At 45.3% G+C, this 15,747-nt stretch overlaps 1 protein-coding gene across 1 annotated transcript in view; it reads right to left on the reverse strand.

Moving 5' to 3' along the window:
* The window catches only part of LOC125630278 (ovostatin-like), a 54,917-nt gene extending 39,766 nt beyond the window's left edge, over window positions 1-15,151 (reverse strand). The window contains exons 1-8 of the mRNA XM_048835980.2: window positions 14,970-15,151; window positions 14,140-14,323; window positions 13,607-13,763; window positions 11,569-11,621; window positions 10,582-10,602; window positions 7,797-7,965; window positions 2,566-2,650; window positions 304-415 (exon numbers count right to left, since the gene is read on the reverse strand). Coding sequence (XP_048691937.2) covers window positions 304-415; window positions 2,566-2,650; window positions 7,797-7,965; window positions 10,582-10,602; window positions 11,569-11,621; window positions 13,607-13,763; window positions 14,140-14,323; window positions 14,970-15,034 — 846 coding nt within the window. The 5' untranslated portion in view covers window positions 15,035-15,151. The remainder of the gene's footprint in view (window positions 1-303; window positions 416-2,565; window positions 2,651-7,796; window positions 7,966-10,581; window positions 10,603-11,568; window positions 11,622-13,606; window positions 13,764-14,139; window positions 14,324-14,969) is intronic.
* Between the last annotated feature and the right edge of the window lie 596 nt (window positions 15,152-15,747).

Genomic DNA, 15,747 nt, shown 5'->3' on the forward strand with positions numbered 1-15,747 from the left:
GATCATCTCTGGTGCTTTTTTCCATAGATCTCAAAGCAGCTTACAAAAGGAGACCAGTATCATTATCCCCACCTTATGGATGGGGAAACTGAAGCATAGAGATGTGAAGTGACTTGCCCAAGGTCACCCAGCCGGCCAGTGGCAGAGCAGGGATGAGAACCCAGGTCTCCTGAGTCTCAGTCCTGTGCGCCCTGCATTAGAAGGGAGGAATGAAGGGGAGAAAGGAGAGAAGAAGAGGAGAGGGAGGCATGAAGGAAGACCGAAGGATGGGAATCTTTTCTAAATAGCTGTTGTGCATCATACGTCTTCGGTAACAGACTGACAAAGTGGGTCTCTCTTGCAGTTCCCATACAAACTGAAATCCCTGCACACACTGAGTTGGACTCTCCCCTCGACAGGCTGGCCATAGGTGTACCTAGTGGAGGAGAAAACACAACAGTGAAATGGGGCTTAAGAGGCTGACCTGAGCGAACGGACAGCTACAGACCCTGGACCCACACCAGGCCTGAGAACCCAGAGATGGGAGTAATGTTGTGTGCTTTCTGTCTAGATTGCTGAATACTCCAGAAAGGTTAATTACTTGTGAGCAGCAATGATATGGATTTTCATGCCAACCTCTGTACCCTGGTGACACCTCTCATTGTCTGAGGACATTGCAGCCGAGTTTCTTCCTCAGTATCTCCATTGCCCCATACTCATTTGTCCTAATGAAACACCCTGTCATTTCCTTAAACAGGGCAATCTGTGCCCCATGAAGGGGCCTCCGAGTTGCTCTTAGAGCAGCGATTCCCAACCTTTCCATGATGCAGCCCTTCCCCTCCATGTCCCCAGGCATCTGCCATCTTCATTCCTCTGTTCTCTGTCTCATTTCTCCTTTCCATCTTGCCTTTTTTCCTTTTCACTGTATTTAACATTTTCTTCGCTTTCCCTGTTTATTGCCAGCTCCCCTCTTTTCTCTGAAGTCCTCCAGTAGCTCCTTCCCTTCCTCACTAGATGCCGCAACTTGATGCCACCTGAGGTTGAGCCAAGTGCCACACCAGCACAGCAGAGATGTTAGAGCTGCTGCATTAGCCTGTTGCCACATTCATGTGAGTGGAGCTGGGTGAATAAGGGATTTTTGAGTTTGCTGGTCATTCCAAAAGAATCAGGGGGTGGGGAATCTGCATTGGGTAGAACGGACAATGACAATTTTCACTTTTTTTCTGGCAATTAAAAAGTCAACAAAAATTGTTTCAATTTCAAGAATTTACTAACATTTTAAAAAAAGAAAAGGAAATTTCTAAACAAAACATTGTTTTGGAATCAAAAATAGAAAGGTTTCATTTCCAAAGTGTCAAAAAAAGTTTTAATTTTGTCATATCTTTGAGTGAATGGGGGGGGGGGGGAGTTTGGGTCCATTTGAAACAATTCTGCAAAACTGACATGAATTCACAAAATGTGTTGGGGTCTTTGAATTGGCATGTTTTACTAGGAAAAAGTTCAGACGGAGCTATTTTGCCAGGCTCTACCCAGCCAGGACCACAACCAGAGCAAGCAAGGAAAATGGCTGGCTGTCAAAAAGCTACTTGCCATTTGACTTGCAGACTCAGCAGCATGTTGCAGAGTGTGGGGGACACGGACTGGGGGTCCAGGATCTTTCTCTGGCCATGCTGATCCAGACCTCTGCCCTATGGGTCCCCCCTAAACTAGTTTAGCATCCCCCACATTAGTAAACATTATTTTACAGCAGGGGTGGGCAAACTTTTTGGCCCAAGTGCCACATCGGGGTTGTGAAATGGTATGGACGGCCAGCTGGGAAGGCTGTGCCTCCTCAAACAGCCTGGCCCCTGCCCCCTATCCGCCCCCCCCCCACTTCCTGCCCCGACTGCCCCCCTCAGAACCTCTGACTCATCCAACCTCCCCTGTTCCTTCTCCCCTGACTGACCCCTCACCCCTAACCACCCCCCCGGGACCCCACCCCCTATCGAACCCACCCTGATCCCTGTCCCCTGATGCCTATCCACACCCCCATCCCCTGACAGGCCCCCCAGGACCCCTAACCCATCCAACCTCCCCCCCACTCCCTTTGATGACGGTCGGGCCAGAATTTCACCTTTAGATTTGACGTAATAACCTCCTTGTGTAAGAGTTACTTAGCCCCTTTAAAAGGACTGAGCCCAACTGTTCTCAGCTACACTGAATAGAATCAGCTCAGGGACCCACGGCCCGCTTGGATGCTGAATCCCTTGCTGGACTTTAACTCCATGCTACTGGCTGGCTTAGCAGATCCTACTCCTAAAATAACCTTTGGGCAGGGGTGAGCCCATCCCAGGGGGCCCATAAGGAAGCAGATAATGTGTACAACCCACCATACACCTGTGCAAACAATAAAATTTCCATCCACCCACAAGTCAGAGGAACACAAATAAATGGAGGCCGCTATCCTCAAAGTCAATGGCCTGATTGCTTTGTCCTCCTCCACCTCCATCCCCCTCCCCATGCTGATGGGAGTGCCTTCTTGTCAGTCTCTCTGGCAAGGTCTCACCCTGCCCCCAGTCTCTCTGCAGCACTGTATCAGATACTTACACACCACAAACTTTCACTGTCAAATCAGGATTCAGGACTGAGACACTTTTTGGTGCATTGACCACAACTTCAAACTTTGGTAGCACTAGTGTGGGAGGAAAAAGGCACATTAGCTCCTAGGCGAGAAATGGACCCTCCCAATTGTTTAGTTACTACTAACACACAGCAGGCAGGAACTAGAGTGCTCTGAATTGGGTTGGTGAAAGAGACCAAGAAAATGATCTAACACTTGGGATCATGGTGAAAATGTTCCACTAGCTATCAGTAAACCCGACATAGACAAGTAATGATTTGCTCTGGGGTGCTCCTTAAGGAAGGACAAGCCATGAAACAAGCAGCGTTTAGACTCCTCACGGTGTGCTGAGGAAGCTAGTGAATGCTGCTAGGATAAAGGTTAGTTCCCGGTGCCAATCTTTGTAACTTAAGTTTCATAACCTGCCTAGGAGAAGTTTTTTCCGCAGCCTGCACCTAGAGGAGATGTTTAACTTCTGTTCTTTGGCTTTTTACTATTTGTTTCTTCTCTCTAGTTCTCAGATGGCACATTTATTGAAGGCAACTAGTGTCAGAAGGTCTCTGGGAACAAAAAAGGGCAGAAACAGAAGACAAGCGGAGTTCAGTGGCTGAAAGACACCTAGAGACATATAGCATACGCTGCAGTCACGGGATGCGAATGCAGCCCGTGTAGATCAAAGCTAGCCGGAGTAACAATAGCAGTGAAGCCTCAGCTGTGCAGAGGTAGTGGGGGAGTTGCCTGGGTTAGCCACACCCATCCAAGACCCTGGGTCCATACTCTAGCAGCTGCAGCCCCTACTGCCATGGCTTCGCTGCTCCTGTTACACAAGCAGGCTTTGATCTAGCTAGCTCAGATATGTCTACACAGGCTGCAATCACACTTCCTGAGTGCAGAATGAACAGTCCAAAAGAGGGACTCATGCAGGGCTGCAGTCTTGGCCCAAAGAGGTGGCAAACTGGGGTCAGTACCTTTGGCAGGTTGAGTATGGTGCATTAAATGTATCTCTTGTGAGAGACCTCCCCAATGCAAAAACCTTAGCTCCTAACAACACAGACTTGGGGTTGTTCAAAATGCAAACCCTGGATCTAGATGGATTTCTGGATTCTGCAAACAGACTGTCTTTGGAGTGGGCTGAACCAAAAGCCAGAGCAGAACACCCTGGAATTCGCAGTGTAACTGGACCACAAGTTCTTGTGCAGAAAGGAGTGCGGGCATGTTCTGTTGAGTCATCCCAGGCTCAGGCATTCAAACCTTGTATGAAAATCCAGGATAATTTCTGGTGGCTCTAGTTTGGTTGAGAATGTCCCTCTGGGCCAGAATGAACTAAGAAGACGTGGTCCTAGAGACAAAGGCATCTAGATAGTCTTATGTGTAGTGCTGGGGAGGAGCCGATGGCCGTGGTACAGGTAGGTACCAATGACATAGGGAAGGGTAGGAGAGACGTCCTGGAGGCCAAATTTAGGCTGCTAGGAAAGAGACTGAAATCCAGGACCTCTATGGGAGCATTCTCAGCAATGCTACCAGTTCCACATGCAGGGCCAGGTAGGCAGGCAGAGCTTCAGAGTCTCAATGTGTGGATGAGTGATGGTGTAGAGAGGAAGGGTTTAGATTTATTAGGAACCGGGAAAACTTTTGGGATAGGGGGAGTCTGTACAGGAAGGATGGGCTCCACCTAAACCAAAGTGGATCCAGACTGCTGGCACTTGACATTAAAAAGGTTGTAGAGCAGTTTTTAAACTAAGAGATGGGGGAAAGCCGATTGCTGCAGAGGCGCACGTGGATTGGACAGAGACTTCTCTTAGAGGAGAGAGTCTATTGATAGAGATTCTCTCAGTTTTAGTCAGGGGGAGGGGATGAAAGAGGATAAAGTATGGGCCAGATCAGACGAGAAACATTCACATAAAGAATCTGACACATCAGAAAAGGACAGACAAATAAACAGTGACAAGTTTTTAAAGTGCTTGTACACAAATGCTGGAAGTCTAAATAATAAGATGGGTGAACTAGAGTGCCTCGTGTTAAAGGAGGATATTGATAATAATAAGCATCACAGAAACCTAGTAGAGTGAGGACAAATCAATGGGACACAATCATTCCAGGGTACAAAATATATCTGAAGAATAGAAGAGGGCATAGGAGTGGGGGGGGGGTAAGAGGCACTATATGTGAAAGTAAAGGTAGAATCAAATGAAATAAAAACCTTAAATGAATCCACATGTTCCATAGAATCTTTATGGATAGTAATTCCATGCTCTAATAAGAATAACACAGTTGGGATCGATTACCGACCACCTGACCAGCACAGTGATAGTGACGATGAAATGAAAAAGGGAGATTAGAGAGGCTATCAAAATAAAAAACTGGGTACATGTCGCCTCAGGATAAAATTTCTCGATACTTTAAATGACCGTTTCTTGGAGCAGCTGGTACAGGAACCCACAAGGGGAGAGGCAACTCTCGATCTAGTCCTGAGTGGAACGCAGGATCTGGTCCAAGAAGTAACTATAACAGGACCGCTTGGAAATAATGACTATAATATAACAACATTCCTCTGGTGGAAGAACACCTCAACAGCCCAACACTGTGGCATTTAATTTCAGAAGGGGAACTATGCAAAAATGAGGAGGTTAGTTAAACAGAAATTAAAAGGTACAGTGACTAGAGTGAAATCCCTGTAAGCTGCATGGACACTTTTCAAAGACATCATAATAGAGGCTCAACTTCAATGTATACCCCAAATTAAAAAACACAGTAAAAACTAAAAAAGAGCCATGGTGCTTAACAACCATGTAAAAGAAGCAGGGAGAGATAAAAAGGCATCTTTTTAAAAGTGGAAGTCAAATCCTAGTGAGGTAAATAAAAAGGAGCATAATAAAATGTAATTAAATGCCAAATTAAATGTAAAAATGTAATAAGAAAAGCCAAAAAGGAGTTTGAAGAACATCAGCTTTTGAGGTTTCGGCTAGCTAACAACATTTTTTTTTTTTTTTTAAGTACATCAGAAGCCGGAAGCCTGCTAAACAACCAGTGGGGCCCCTGGACGATCAAGATACAAAAGGAGCACTTAAAGACAATAAAGTCATCGTGGAGAAACTAAACAAATTATTTGCTTCAGTCTTCATGGCTGAGGATGTTAGGGAGATTCCCAAACCTGAGCCGTCTTTTGTAGGTGACAAATCTGAGGAGTTGTCACAAATTGAACTGTCACTAGAGGAGATTTTGGAATTAATTGAGAAACTTAACAGTAACAAGTCACCAGGACCAATGGCATTCACCCAAGAGTTCTGAAAGAACTCAAATGTGAAATTGTGGAACTATTAACTATGGTTTGTAACCTGTCCTTTAAAACAGCTACTGTACCCAATGACTGGAAGATAGCTAATGTAACACCAATTTTTAAGAAGGGCTCTAGAGGGGATCCTGGCAATTGTTAGGTAAGTCTAACATCAGTACGGGGCAAATTAGTTGAAACAATAGTAAAGAATAAAATTGTCAGACACATAGAAGAACATAAATTGTTGGGCAAAAGTCAACATGGTTTCTGTAACAGGAGATCATGTCTTACTAATCTATTAGAGTTCTCTGAAGGGGTCAACAAACATGTGGACAAGGGGAATCCAGTGGACATAGTGTACTTAGATTTCCAGAAAGCCTTTGACAACGTCCCTCACCAAAGGCTCTTACATAAATTAAGTTGTCATGGGATAAGAGGGAAGATTCTTTCATGGATTGAGAACTGGTTAAAAGACAGTGAACAAAGGATAGGAATAAATGGTAAATTTTCAGAATGGAGTGGGGTAACTAGTGGTATTCCCCAAGGGTCAGTCCTAGGACCAGTCCTATTCAACTTATTCATAAATGATCTGGAGAAAGGGGTAAACAGCGAGGTGGCAAAGTTTACAGATGATACTAAACTGCTCAAGATAGTTAAGACCAAAAGAAGACTGTGAAGAACTTCAAAAAGGTCTCACAAAACTAAAAGATTGGGCAACAAAATGGCAAATGAAATTTAATGTGGATAAATGTAAAGTCATGCACATTGGAAAAAATAACCCCAACTATACATACAATATGATGGGGGCTAATTTAGCTACAACTAATCAGGAGAAAGATCTTGGAGTCATTGTGGATAGTTCTCTGAAGACGTCCACACAGCGTGCAGCGGCAGTCAAAAAAACAAACGGGATGTTAGGAATCATTAAAAAAAGGATAGAGAATAAGATGGAGAATATCTTATTGCCCTTATATAAATCCATGGTATGCCCACATCTTGAATACTGCATACAGATGTGGTCCCCTCATCTCAAAAAAAGATATACTGGCATTAGAAAAGGTTCAGAAAAGGGCAACTGAAATGATTAGGGGTTTGGAATGGGTCCCATATGAGGAGAGATTGAAGAGGAGAGGACTTTTCAGCTTGGAAAAGAGGAGACTAAGGGGGGATATGATAGAGGTATATAAAATCATGAGTGGTGTGGAGAAAATGAATAAGGAAAAAAGTTATTTACTTGTTCCCATAATAAAAGAACAAGGGGCCACAAAATGAAATTAAGGAGTAGCAGGTTTAAAAGAAATAAAAGGAAGTTCTTCTTCACTCAGTGCACAGTCAACCTGTGGAACTCCTTGCCTGAGGAGGTTGTGAAGGCTAGGACTATAACAGGGTTTAAAAGAGAACTAGATAAGTTCATGGAGGTTTAGTCCATTAATGGCTATTAGCCAGCATGGGTAAGGAATGGTGTCCCTAGCCTCTGTTTGTCAGAGGGTGGAGATGGATGGCAGGAGAGAGATCACTTGATCATTACCTGTTAGGTTCACTCCCTCTGAGGCACCTGGCATTGGCCACTGTCAGCAGACAGAATACTGGGCTGGATGGACCTTTGGTCTGACCCAGTATGGCCATTCTTATGTTCAAACCTTAGGAAGAGCCATGCTTGAGGATGAAGTTTAGTCTGAAGTTTGGGTCTGCAGGTAACTCAAGAACAAATTTGTCTTATTCTTGAGTTACTTGAAGATCCAAACTGCACAGATGAGGTGAGTCTGGACACCAGCTCAGGTCTCTAGACTCTGCTGAGGACAGGGTAGAGATTTGGTCCATTCACAGTGGGGTCAGGAGACCCACACATAACAATACACACTTTTCGAGGCGTGGGGGGGTGTTGCAATTTGGGTCTAACTATTTTTTCCCCTAGTACAAATAATAGCAACAGCAGGTGTTTACCATATTCCTCCACAGAGAATGAGTGAGGAGTGCTAGATCCCGATTTCTTTTCCACAATGATTTGGTAGTTGCCCAGGATTGGCTCTTTGATTAACTGGAACGTGAGCTGGACGATTGCCATCTGAGCTGTCACGTTCAGCCACTGGAAGATCCGGTTGCCCTGAGGATCCTAGGGGACAGAGGGAGCAGGAAGATAAGCACAGACACAGCTAGTTTCTTTTTCTTAAAGAAAATCTGGTGCGTTATTGATCTCCCATCTAGCTGACATCTCCTGCTGACACAGACCTTAATGTTTTGCTACTAACACATGCACATAAGCTGTTGTCATACCTATATGGGACACTAATCAATGTTGTATGCTGTCTATAGTAAATATCAGAGGGCAAGTGTACACTACAATGCTACAGCAGCACAGCTGCAATGCTGCAGATGGCATGCTACAGCAGCGCTGGTGAAGATACTCTATGTCAACAGGAGAGCGCTCTCCCGGCAGCATAGTTATTCCACTTCTGCGAGAGGCAGAAGCTATGTCAGTGGGAGAGCATCTCCTGCTGACACGGCACCGGTGTGGATAGCGCTTAGCTCAATATAACCTATGTTGCTCGGGGGAGGGGTGGGGGGAGTGTCTTTTTTCACACCCCTGAGCGACGTAAATTACATCAACTTAAGCAGTATAGAATATCAGGGTTGGAAGGGATCTCAGGAGGTCATCTAGCAGGACCAATCCCCAACTAAATCATCCCAGCCAGGGCTTTGTCAAGCCGGGCCTTAAAAACCTCTAAGGAAGGAAATTCCACCACCTCCCTCGGTAACCCATTCCAGTGCTTCACCACCCTCCTAGTGAAAATGTTTTTCCTAATATCCAACCCAAACCTCCCCCACTGCAACTTGAGACCATTGCATTACTGTAGACCAGCCCTAAGTCTTCTAGTTCTTTCCACCTGACGAATTTGGTGCATGTTGAATTTAGCCTGACTTTCCCCACACTTCCCCCCCCGTTTCACAGATTTATAGATTCCAAGGCCAGAAGGGACCACTGTGATAATCTAGCCTGACTTCTGTGTAACACAGGCCATAAATTGTCCCCAAAATTATTCCTAGAGCATATTTTTTAGACAAACATCCAAACTTGATTTAACAATTGTCAGTTGTGGACAATCCACCACAAGACTTCATAAATTGTTCCATTGATTAATTACTCTCACCATTATAAATTTACACCTTATTTCTAGTGTGAATTTGTCTAGCTTCAGGTTCCACCTGCTGGATCATGTTATACCTTTCTCTGCTTGACTGAAGGGCCTATTATTAAATATCTATTTCCCATGTAGTTACTTATAGACTGTAATGAAGTCACCCCTTAATCTTCTCTTTTTGAAGCTAAATAGATTGAGCTATCTGAGGCTATCCTTTAATCATTCTTGTGGCTCTTCTCTGAACCCTCCCCAATTTATCAACATCCTCCTTGAATTATGAGCACCAGAACTGGACGCAGTATTCCAGCAACGGTCTCACCAATGCCAAATACAGAGGTAAAATAACCTCTCTACTCCTACTCAAGATTCCCCTGTTTATACATCCAAGGATCTCATTAGCTCTTCTGGCCACAGCATTGCACTGGGAGGTCATGTTCAGTTGATTATCCAACAAAAGTCCCAAATCTTTTTCAGAATCACTGCTTACCAGGATAGAATCCCCTATTGTGTATGTATGGCCTACAGTATTTGTTCCTAGAAGTATACACTTTCATTAGGTTATATTAAAATGCATATTGTTTGTTTGCATCCTGTTAACCAAGACATCCCTGTGAATTAGGGAAGTATTGCTATCCCGTTTCACTGATCGATAAATCCTACATTCTCCCACCCTGCCCTATATTCCAGAAGGTTGCAGTTTTCCATGCTGTTATGAAGAAGGGGTGGGAGAGGGAAGAAAGGGGAATCTATCTCATCACACACACAAACCCTTCCCCTCCACCCTGCCCCTCCATTGTCCTAGTTTTCCCCAACTGGAAGGAGAGGGGAGGAGGGAAGAGACAGGGTCAGGAGGGCACTCTACAACCCTATCCCCCTTATTTGGGCTCCCATAGCCTTTTGTTATATTTCATTTTACATTGGTTAAAAGAAAGACTTTCTAGCAATTGCCTTGTGCTTGTTAGTGAACAATGTCAAACTCTGTAATGTTTAAATTTCACTGTATGCAACAACTAATGGCTGCACTTCACAGTACAAGTGAAATCTTGCAGGCACGTCTGCTTGGAAGGGAACTGAAACTTTCTCACTTATTAACAAAAGCACAACATGACATATAATGTCTAAAACACTTCATGGTCCAAAGCAGCTAGTAATTGCATCCACTATCTCCAGTTGTTCCTTGGTTTTCAGCAGGGCAAGTTATGCAAACTATAAACCAAAGCAATTGGAACTCTTGATACGAAGGAGGGGAAACAGAAAGACCATAGGAACAGGACAATTTTAAGTATTATTGGGCTGAACTCTGCTTGTAAAGCTGGACTTGCTCCACTGGATTCCATAGAAATACTGGAATCAGAGGGGTAGCTGTGTTAGTCTGGTTCTGTAAAAGCGGCAAAGAGTCCTCTGGCACCCTATAGACTAACAGACATACTGGAACATAAGCTTTCGTGGGTGAATACCCACTTCGTCAGATGCATGTGCATTTCTACTAGTGGATCTGAGAGCAGAATGTGGCCAGTTAAGTATATCGCACACACACACTCAGGATTTCACCTTTATACGTGACACATTTTAAAAAGCAAGTCTCTTACCTGAATGGTGATCAAGGGATACTGAAAGAGAGACCAGGAAAAGAGATTGTAAGTGTTTGAGGAAACAATAATAGTTGTTTCAGCATTGAATAAATAACAATTTTAAAAACTATTTTAGATATTAAGGGCCCAAATCTACAGTGAGTATTCAAGCAAGATTGTCACTGAGTTCAGTAGGAATTTTACCTGAGTAAGAACCACAAGGTTTGACCCTAAATGCTGAAGATAACATTTTTAAAAAGAGGAGATGAGGGCATAAGACACCCTGGGACAGATTCTGATCTCACTCATACTGGTGCAAACCAGGAGCAGTACAGTTACAATGCTGTACCTAAGATCAGAATCAGGCATCCTATCGGTCTCATCCATCCATACTCTCAGATTATCTAGTACCTTTCAACAGGGCAAAGTCCTGCTCTCTCCTGCACAGGTATGGGGTGAGAATAAGGTGCAGGAAGCCTATTTTCCTCAGCCGAGAAGCCAGCCAGGACCCCTCCATCTGTTGCAGTAAGTATCATATCCCCAAGACAGATAGTCGGTTGTTGGCAGTATCTAGATTCTCTCCCCTTGCAGATGGCGAGTGAGCCTGTAGCCACTGGCGACACATGCTAAACGGGAACAGTAGGAGTGGGCCAAGTGAAATTGCTTGTTGGAGCAGTAAAGATCACCTCACATTGCAAGGCACAGACTCTCCTTGAAGCCCCTTGCCCAGCATTAGCAGGAGGGCTCTTGTGCCAGGCACACATCTGCCTACACGCTAGTGCTGCTCTGTGTGGCTGCTGCATGTAAGGGCTGGACTTTGTACGTGCAGTGTTAAGGTTCCAGTTCAAACTAATATTTCTTCTTCAGTTTCTGCAGAAATTCAGCTCCAATTCTGTCCCAGACAAGTGTGTATTTAGATGTTGGACTGGGGCTGATGAGGTGACACCCACCAATTTACCATCCAGGTGGGGCTCCTGGATAATTCCGGTCTCTGGTCACACTCACCGTCTCCTGAACAGGCCTAAAATGGGTATCGAGAGCGACAACTCGAAACAGCACTGAAAAGACATGGGCAAGAGATCAACGTTAGCTCGCCTCTATCTTCTGAGCTCCAGTTTGGTCCATAGCCCCACTTCAGCTGGTTTTCCAGCACTCCCCCTTTGAAAAAGGAACAGGTAAATCACAGATAGGATCTGTACCCACAGCGAAGAGGGTTCCAGCTCCATCTTCTCATGCGAGAGACTTTCCATGGTATACCCTTCCATGGGACTCAATTCCCTGAGCTGGCCGAACAGCAGGGAATGCTTTTCTCTAGAGATTTGTCTAGCCTACTGAAGGAAAGGGAGTGTGGTCCGAAGGAATAGGAACTGGGTTGGGAGCCAGATAACCTGAGTTTTGTTACTGAGTCCCTGTGTGGCTTTAGGCAAATCCCCTTTTCATCTCCATTTCTCCACTGTAAAATGTGCCCACCTCCCCCATAGGGGTGTGTCAGCATTAATCTAGTTAATGTCTGCACAGGGCTTTGAGCACATAAAAGTGCAAGTGTTATTAAGAAGCAGCCATTTCGGATTAGAGCAGTTTGCTCGATTCAGAAGTGATTCCCCAGTGTCTGCACAGCAGGTAATTCTGTGTGAGGACCTTCCCTCACAGTCTCTCCTATTGGGTGCTTGCCATGTCCTTGAAGCTGGAAAGCCCAGCCATTGTCACAGATATGTTCAATATCTTCATAAATGATCTGGAGGATGGTGTGGATTGCACTCTCAGCAAATTTGCGGATGATACTAAACTGGGAGGAGTGGTAAATACGCTGGAGGGGAGGGATAGGATACAGAAGGACCTAGACAAATTGGAGGATTGGGCCAAAAGAAATCTGATGAGGTTCAATAAGGATAAGTGCAGGGTCCTGCACTTAGGACGGAAGAACCCAATGCACAGCTACAGACTAGGGACCGAATGGCTAGGCAGCAGTTCTGCAGAAAAGGACCTAGGGGTGACAGTGGATGAGAAGCTGGATATGAGTCAGCAGTGTGCCCTTGTTGCCAAGAAGGCCAATGGCATTTTGGGATGTATAAGTAGGGGCATAGCGAGCAGATCGAGGGACGTGATCGTTCCCCTCTATTCGACATTGGTGAGGCCTCATCTGGAGTACTGTGTCCAGTTTTGGGCCCCACACTTCAAGAAGGATGTGGATAAATTGGAGAGAGTCCAGTGAAGGGCAACAAAAATGATTAGGGGTCTGGAACACATGAGTTATGAGGAGAGGCTGAGGGAGCTGGGATTGTTTAGCCTGCAGAAGAGAAGAATGAGGGGGGATTTGATAGCTGCTTTCAACTACCTGAAAGGGGGTTCCAAAGAGGATGGCTCTAGACTGTTCTCAATGGTAGCAGATGACAGAACGAGGAGTAATGGTCTCAAGCTGCAGTGGGGGAGGTTTAGATTGGATATTAGGAAAAACTTTTTCACTAAGAGGGTGGTGAAACACTGGAATGCGTTACCTAGGGAGGTGGTAGAATCTCCTTCCTTAGAGGTTTTTAAGGTCAGGCTTGACAAAGCCCTGGCTGGGATGATTTAACTGGGAATTGGTCCTGCTTCGAGCAGGGGGTTGGACTAGATGACCTTCTGGGGTCCCTTCCAACCCTGATATTCTATGATTCTATGATATGGAGCTATAGCTAGAAAGCCATTGGGAAGTGCTCTAACCATCTATTCATGTCTACGAGTGCCTGGGAGCCATAACGAGGCAGCAGCAGTGAGAGCAGGGGACAAAGGCAGTGACTGTGAAAAAGGAGTGAATAAAGACTGGGGAGTGAGTTGGGATTTTGACAGTCACCCACCAGATGGTGTCCTGTGTCTGAGGGTGGCTTCCTCAGCTCCGCTGCAGACATTAGCAATGATTTTACTGTAAGGTGCTGAGCAGTCAGCCCAAATCCACAACATTGTCTGTTCTGACTTGCATTTTGCAGAGCAGTTCGCTCTCTCACTCTAGCTCTGGATATTGGTTCCCAGAGGAAATGACATTAAGTAAAGCAGTATCTACATTCACCTGTCTGTCCTGGCTTGTAGATGGGTTTGTCTGTCTGGACAAAGACGACGCTCTCCACATTCTGAATGGCCACCGACCTCCTCTCTGCCAGCCTGACTGTGGCGCCTTTGGCAGAGAAAGTGATGAAAGCCAAGGGGGAAAAGGTGGCATGAGGAGCCTGGGAGGGATGCAAAATATAAGGGGGAGAATGTTCAGCTTAGACCATTCTCTCCTGGAGCGGTCTACCTGCAGCATGGAGTGTACTATAGATTCCCCCCACACCTCTGTTTCACTGCCAGCTCTGTCTCTTTCTCAGATCTTTACTGCTTGTCTCTTCCCATATCCCTCTCTTCTCTCACAGTGCAGCTCTCCCCTGCCTCCTTTCCCCCTCTCCATTTCGCATTCCTTCCAGCTCTTATTTCTCCCTTAGTCTCCCTCCTCTGCTTTACCCTTTCCTCTCCCATCACTAACTCTGTAAGATCACTTGTTTGATCGTGCACATTTTCCATGATTACTTTTTCTTTCTTTATTAGAATGTAAATTAAAGTCTGTACCGTGAATCTGATGCACTGGAAGAAGTAATTTCCTCTCACAGGCTGCTCAAAAATAGTGGTGTTGGAACCACTGTACTCCAGGACGACACTCACAGACACCGACTCTTTGAGGTTGTGGAGCTGCAGGCAGGCCTGATCCGGAGAGCTACTCTGCAGCACTGACGGCACCATCAGGACATACTGTCTATGGAAATCAAACACCACAAATTAATTCAAGGGACAAGGGGGCAGACAGGAAGGAACAACCTGTTTGGCTGAGGCCAGACAATGGTTATTGTGAAGTAAAGGACTTTTTCATTATAGGTTCAGATATAACATAGGACCCCAGACAGCTCTGCTAATTGCCAGCAATCCCTCACAGCCACTTTGCTATTCCTGGACTTCCCACACAACTCTGCCGATGCCCCTCAATCCTGCTCTGCAGCCCCCCCCATGTTATGAATCCTGGAAGCCCATACCTATCACACCACACCTGGCTATTACTGTTCCCTTTCCTATGCATATAAGCTCATACATTTTAAATTTTGTGGTAGTTTAGCAAGGTGTAAAAAGTGTGTTTTGTGCTCACATGTGAAGCACTCATCCCATTTCATAGAATCATAGAATATCAGGGTTGGAATAGACCTCGGGAGGTCATCTAGTCCCACCCCCTGCTCAAAGCAGGACCAAGCCCAACTAAATCATCCCAGCTAAGTTAGAATTCACCCTAGGCTTCCAGATATAAAAGGTGGGGGCAGCAGCAGTATTTCTAACTGTGCCTCCAAACCCTTCAATAAATGAAGGATTCCCAGCAAACACATATCATTAGTAAAGAACATGGTATTTCTTACAGTTCAGGAGCATATGCAGCTGTTAGGTGAACAGCGAGGGCACTCAGAAAAAACTTCAGCAGCATCTCTGTCCACAGAAACAAGGGAAATGCAGAGATATAATCACCCAAGGGACAGCACGTTCTCTGAGATTTTAATAGCCCTTGGACATTCCTTGCTCAGAGTTGCACACTGAAAGAGCCTGTTCCTCCACTCCTCCCTGACTCCCTTTCTCCCACCTCAGTTGCTGATGGCTTTATAAGCCCAGCAAGGGGTGGGGATCCTAGTCCATCCCACACTTTCCAAGACCCTCCCCAGAACCTATCACAACCCACTCCAGCTCCCTGCCCTCCAAGTTGCATCACTTGTTGCAATTTTCTTATCATCGATGCAAAATGTCTTCCGTGACTTGGCTTGCTTCTAACACTGATGCTTGGCACAGGGAAGCAGGAAATGACCCAAAGCAGAATGAGCCTGTTAAACTAGTTTAAGGCTTGGGTTCCCCCCTGCCCCTTGATTCTGGAGGAATTCACCTACCAGGTTGACAAACTGCTTGCAGTGGATTAACTTTACATGCATATTTTGGTGCTTGATCTTTGCTGAAATCACATTCCTGGAGTAGAAAGCGAACAGAGTAGAGCACCTCTCCCTCGCTTCACCACCATCTTGACTTTTGAATATGACGATGATGATGATGATGAGACTGAAGAATAGGGAAACCAGAGCTAGAAACATATCTAGGTCACTCACACCTAGTCTCTATCCCTGTTGTAGACAATGCTGGATGTCTGCTGCAGTC

The sequence above is a fragment of the Caretta caretta genome, chromosome 1 (assembly GCF_965140235.1).
Source record: "Caretta caretta isolate rCarCar2 chromosome 1, rCarCar1.hap1, whole genome shotgun sequence".
Taxonomy (NCBI): Eukaryota; Metazoa; Chordata; order Testudines; family Cheloniidae; genus Caretta; species Caretta caretta.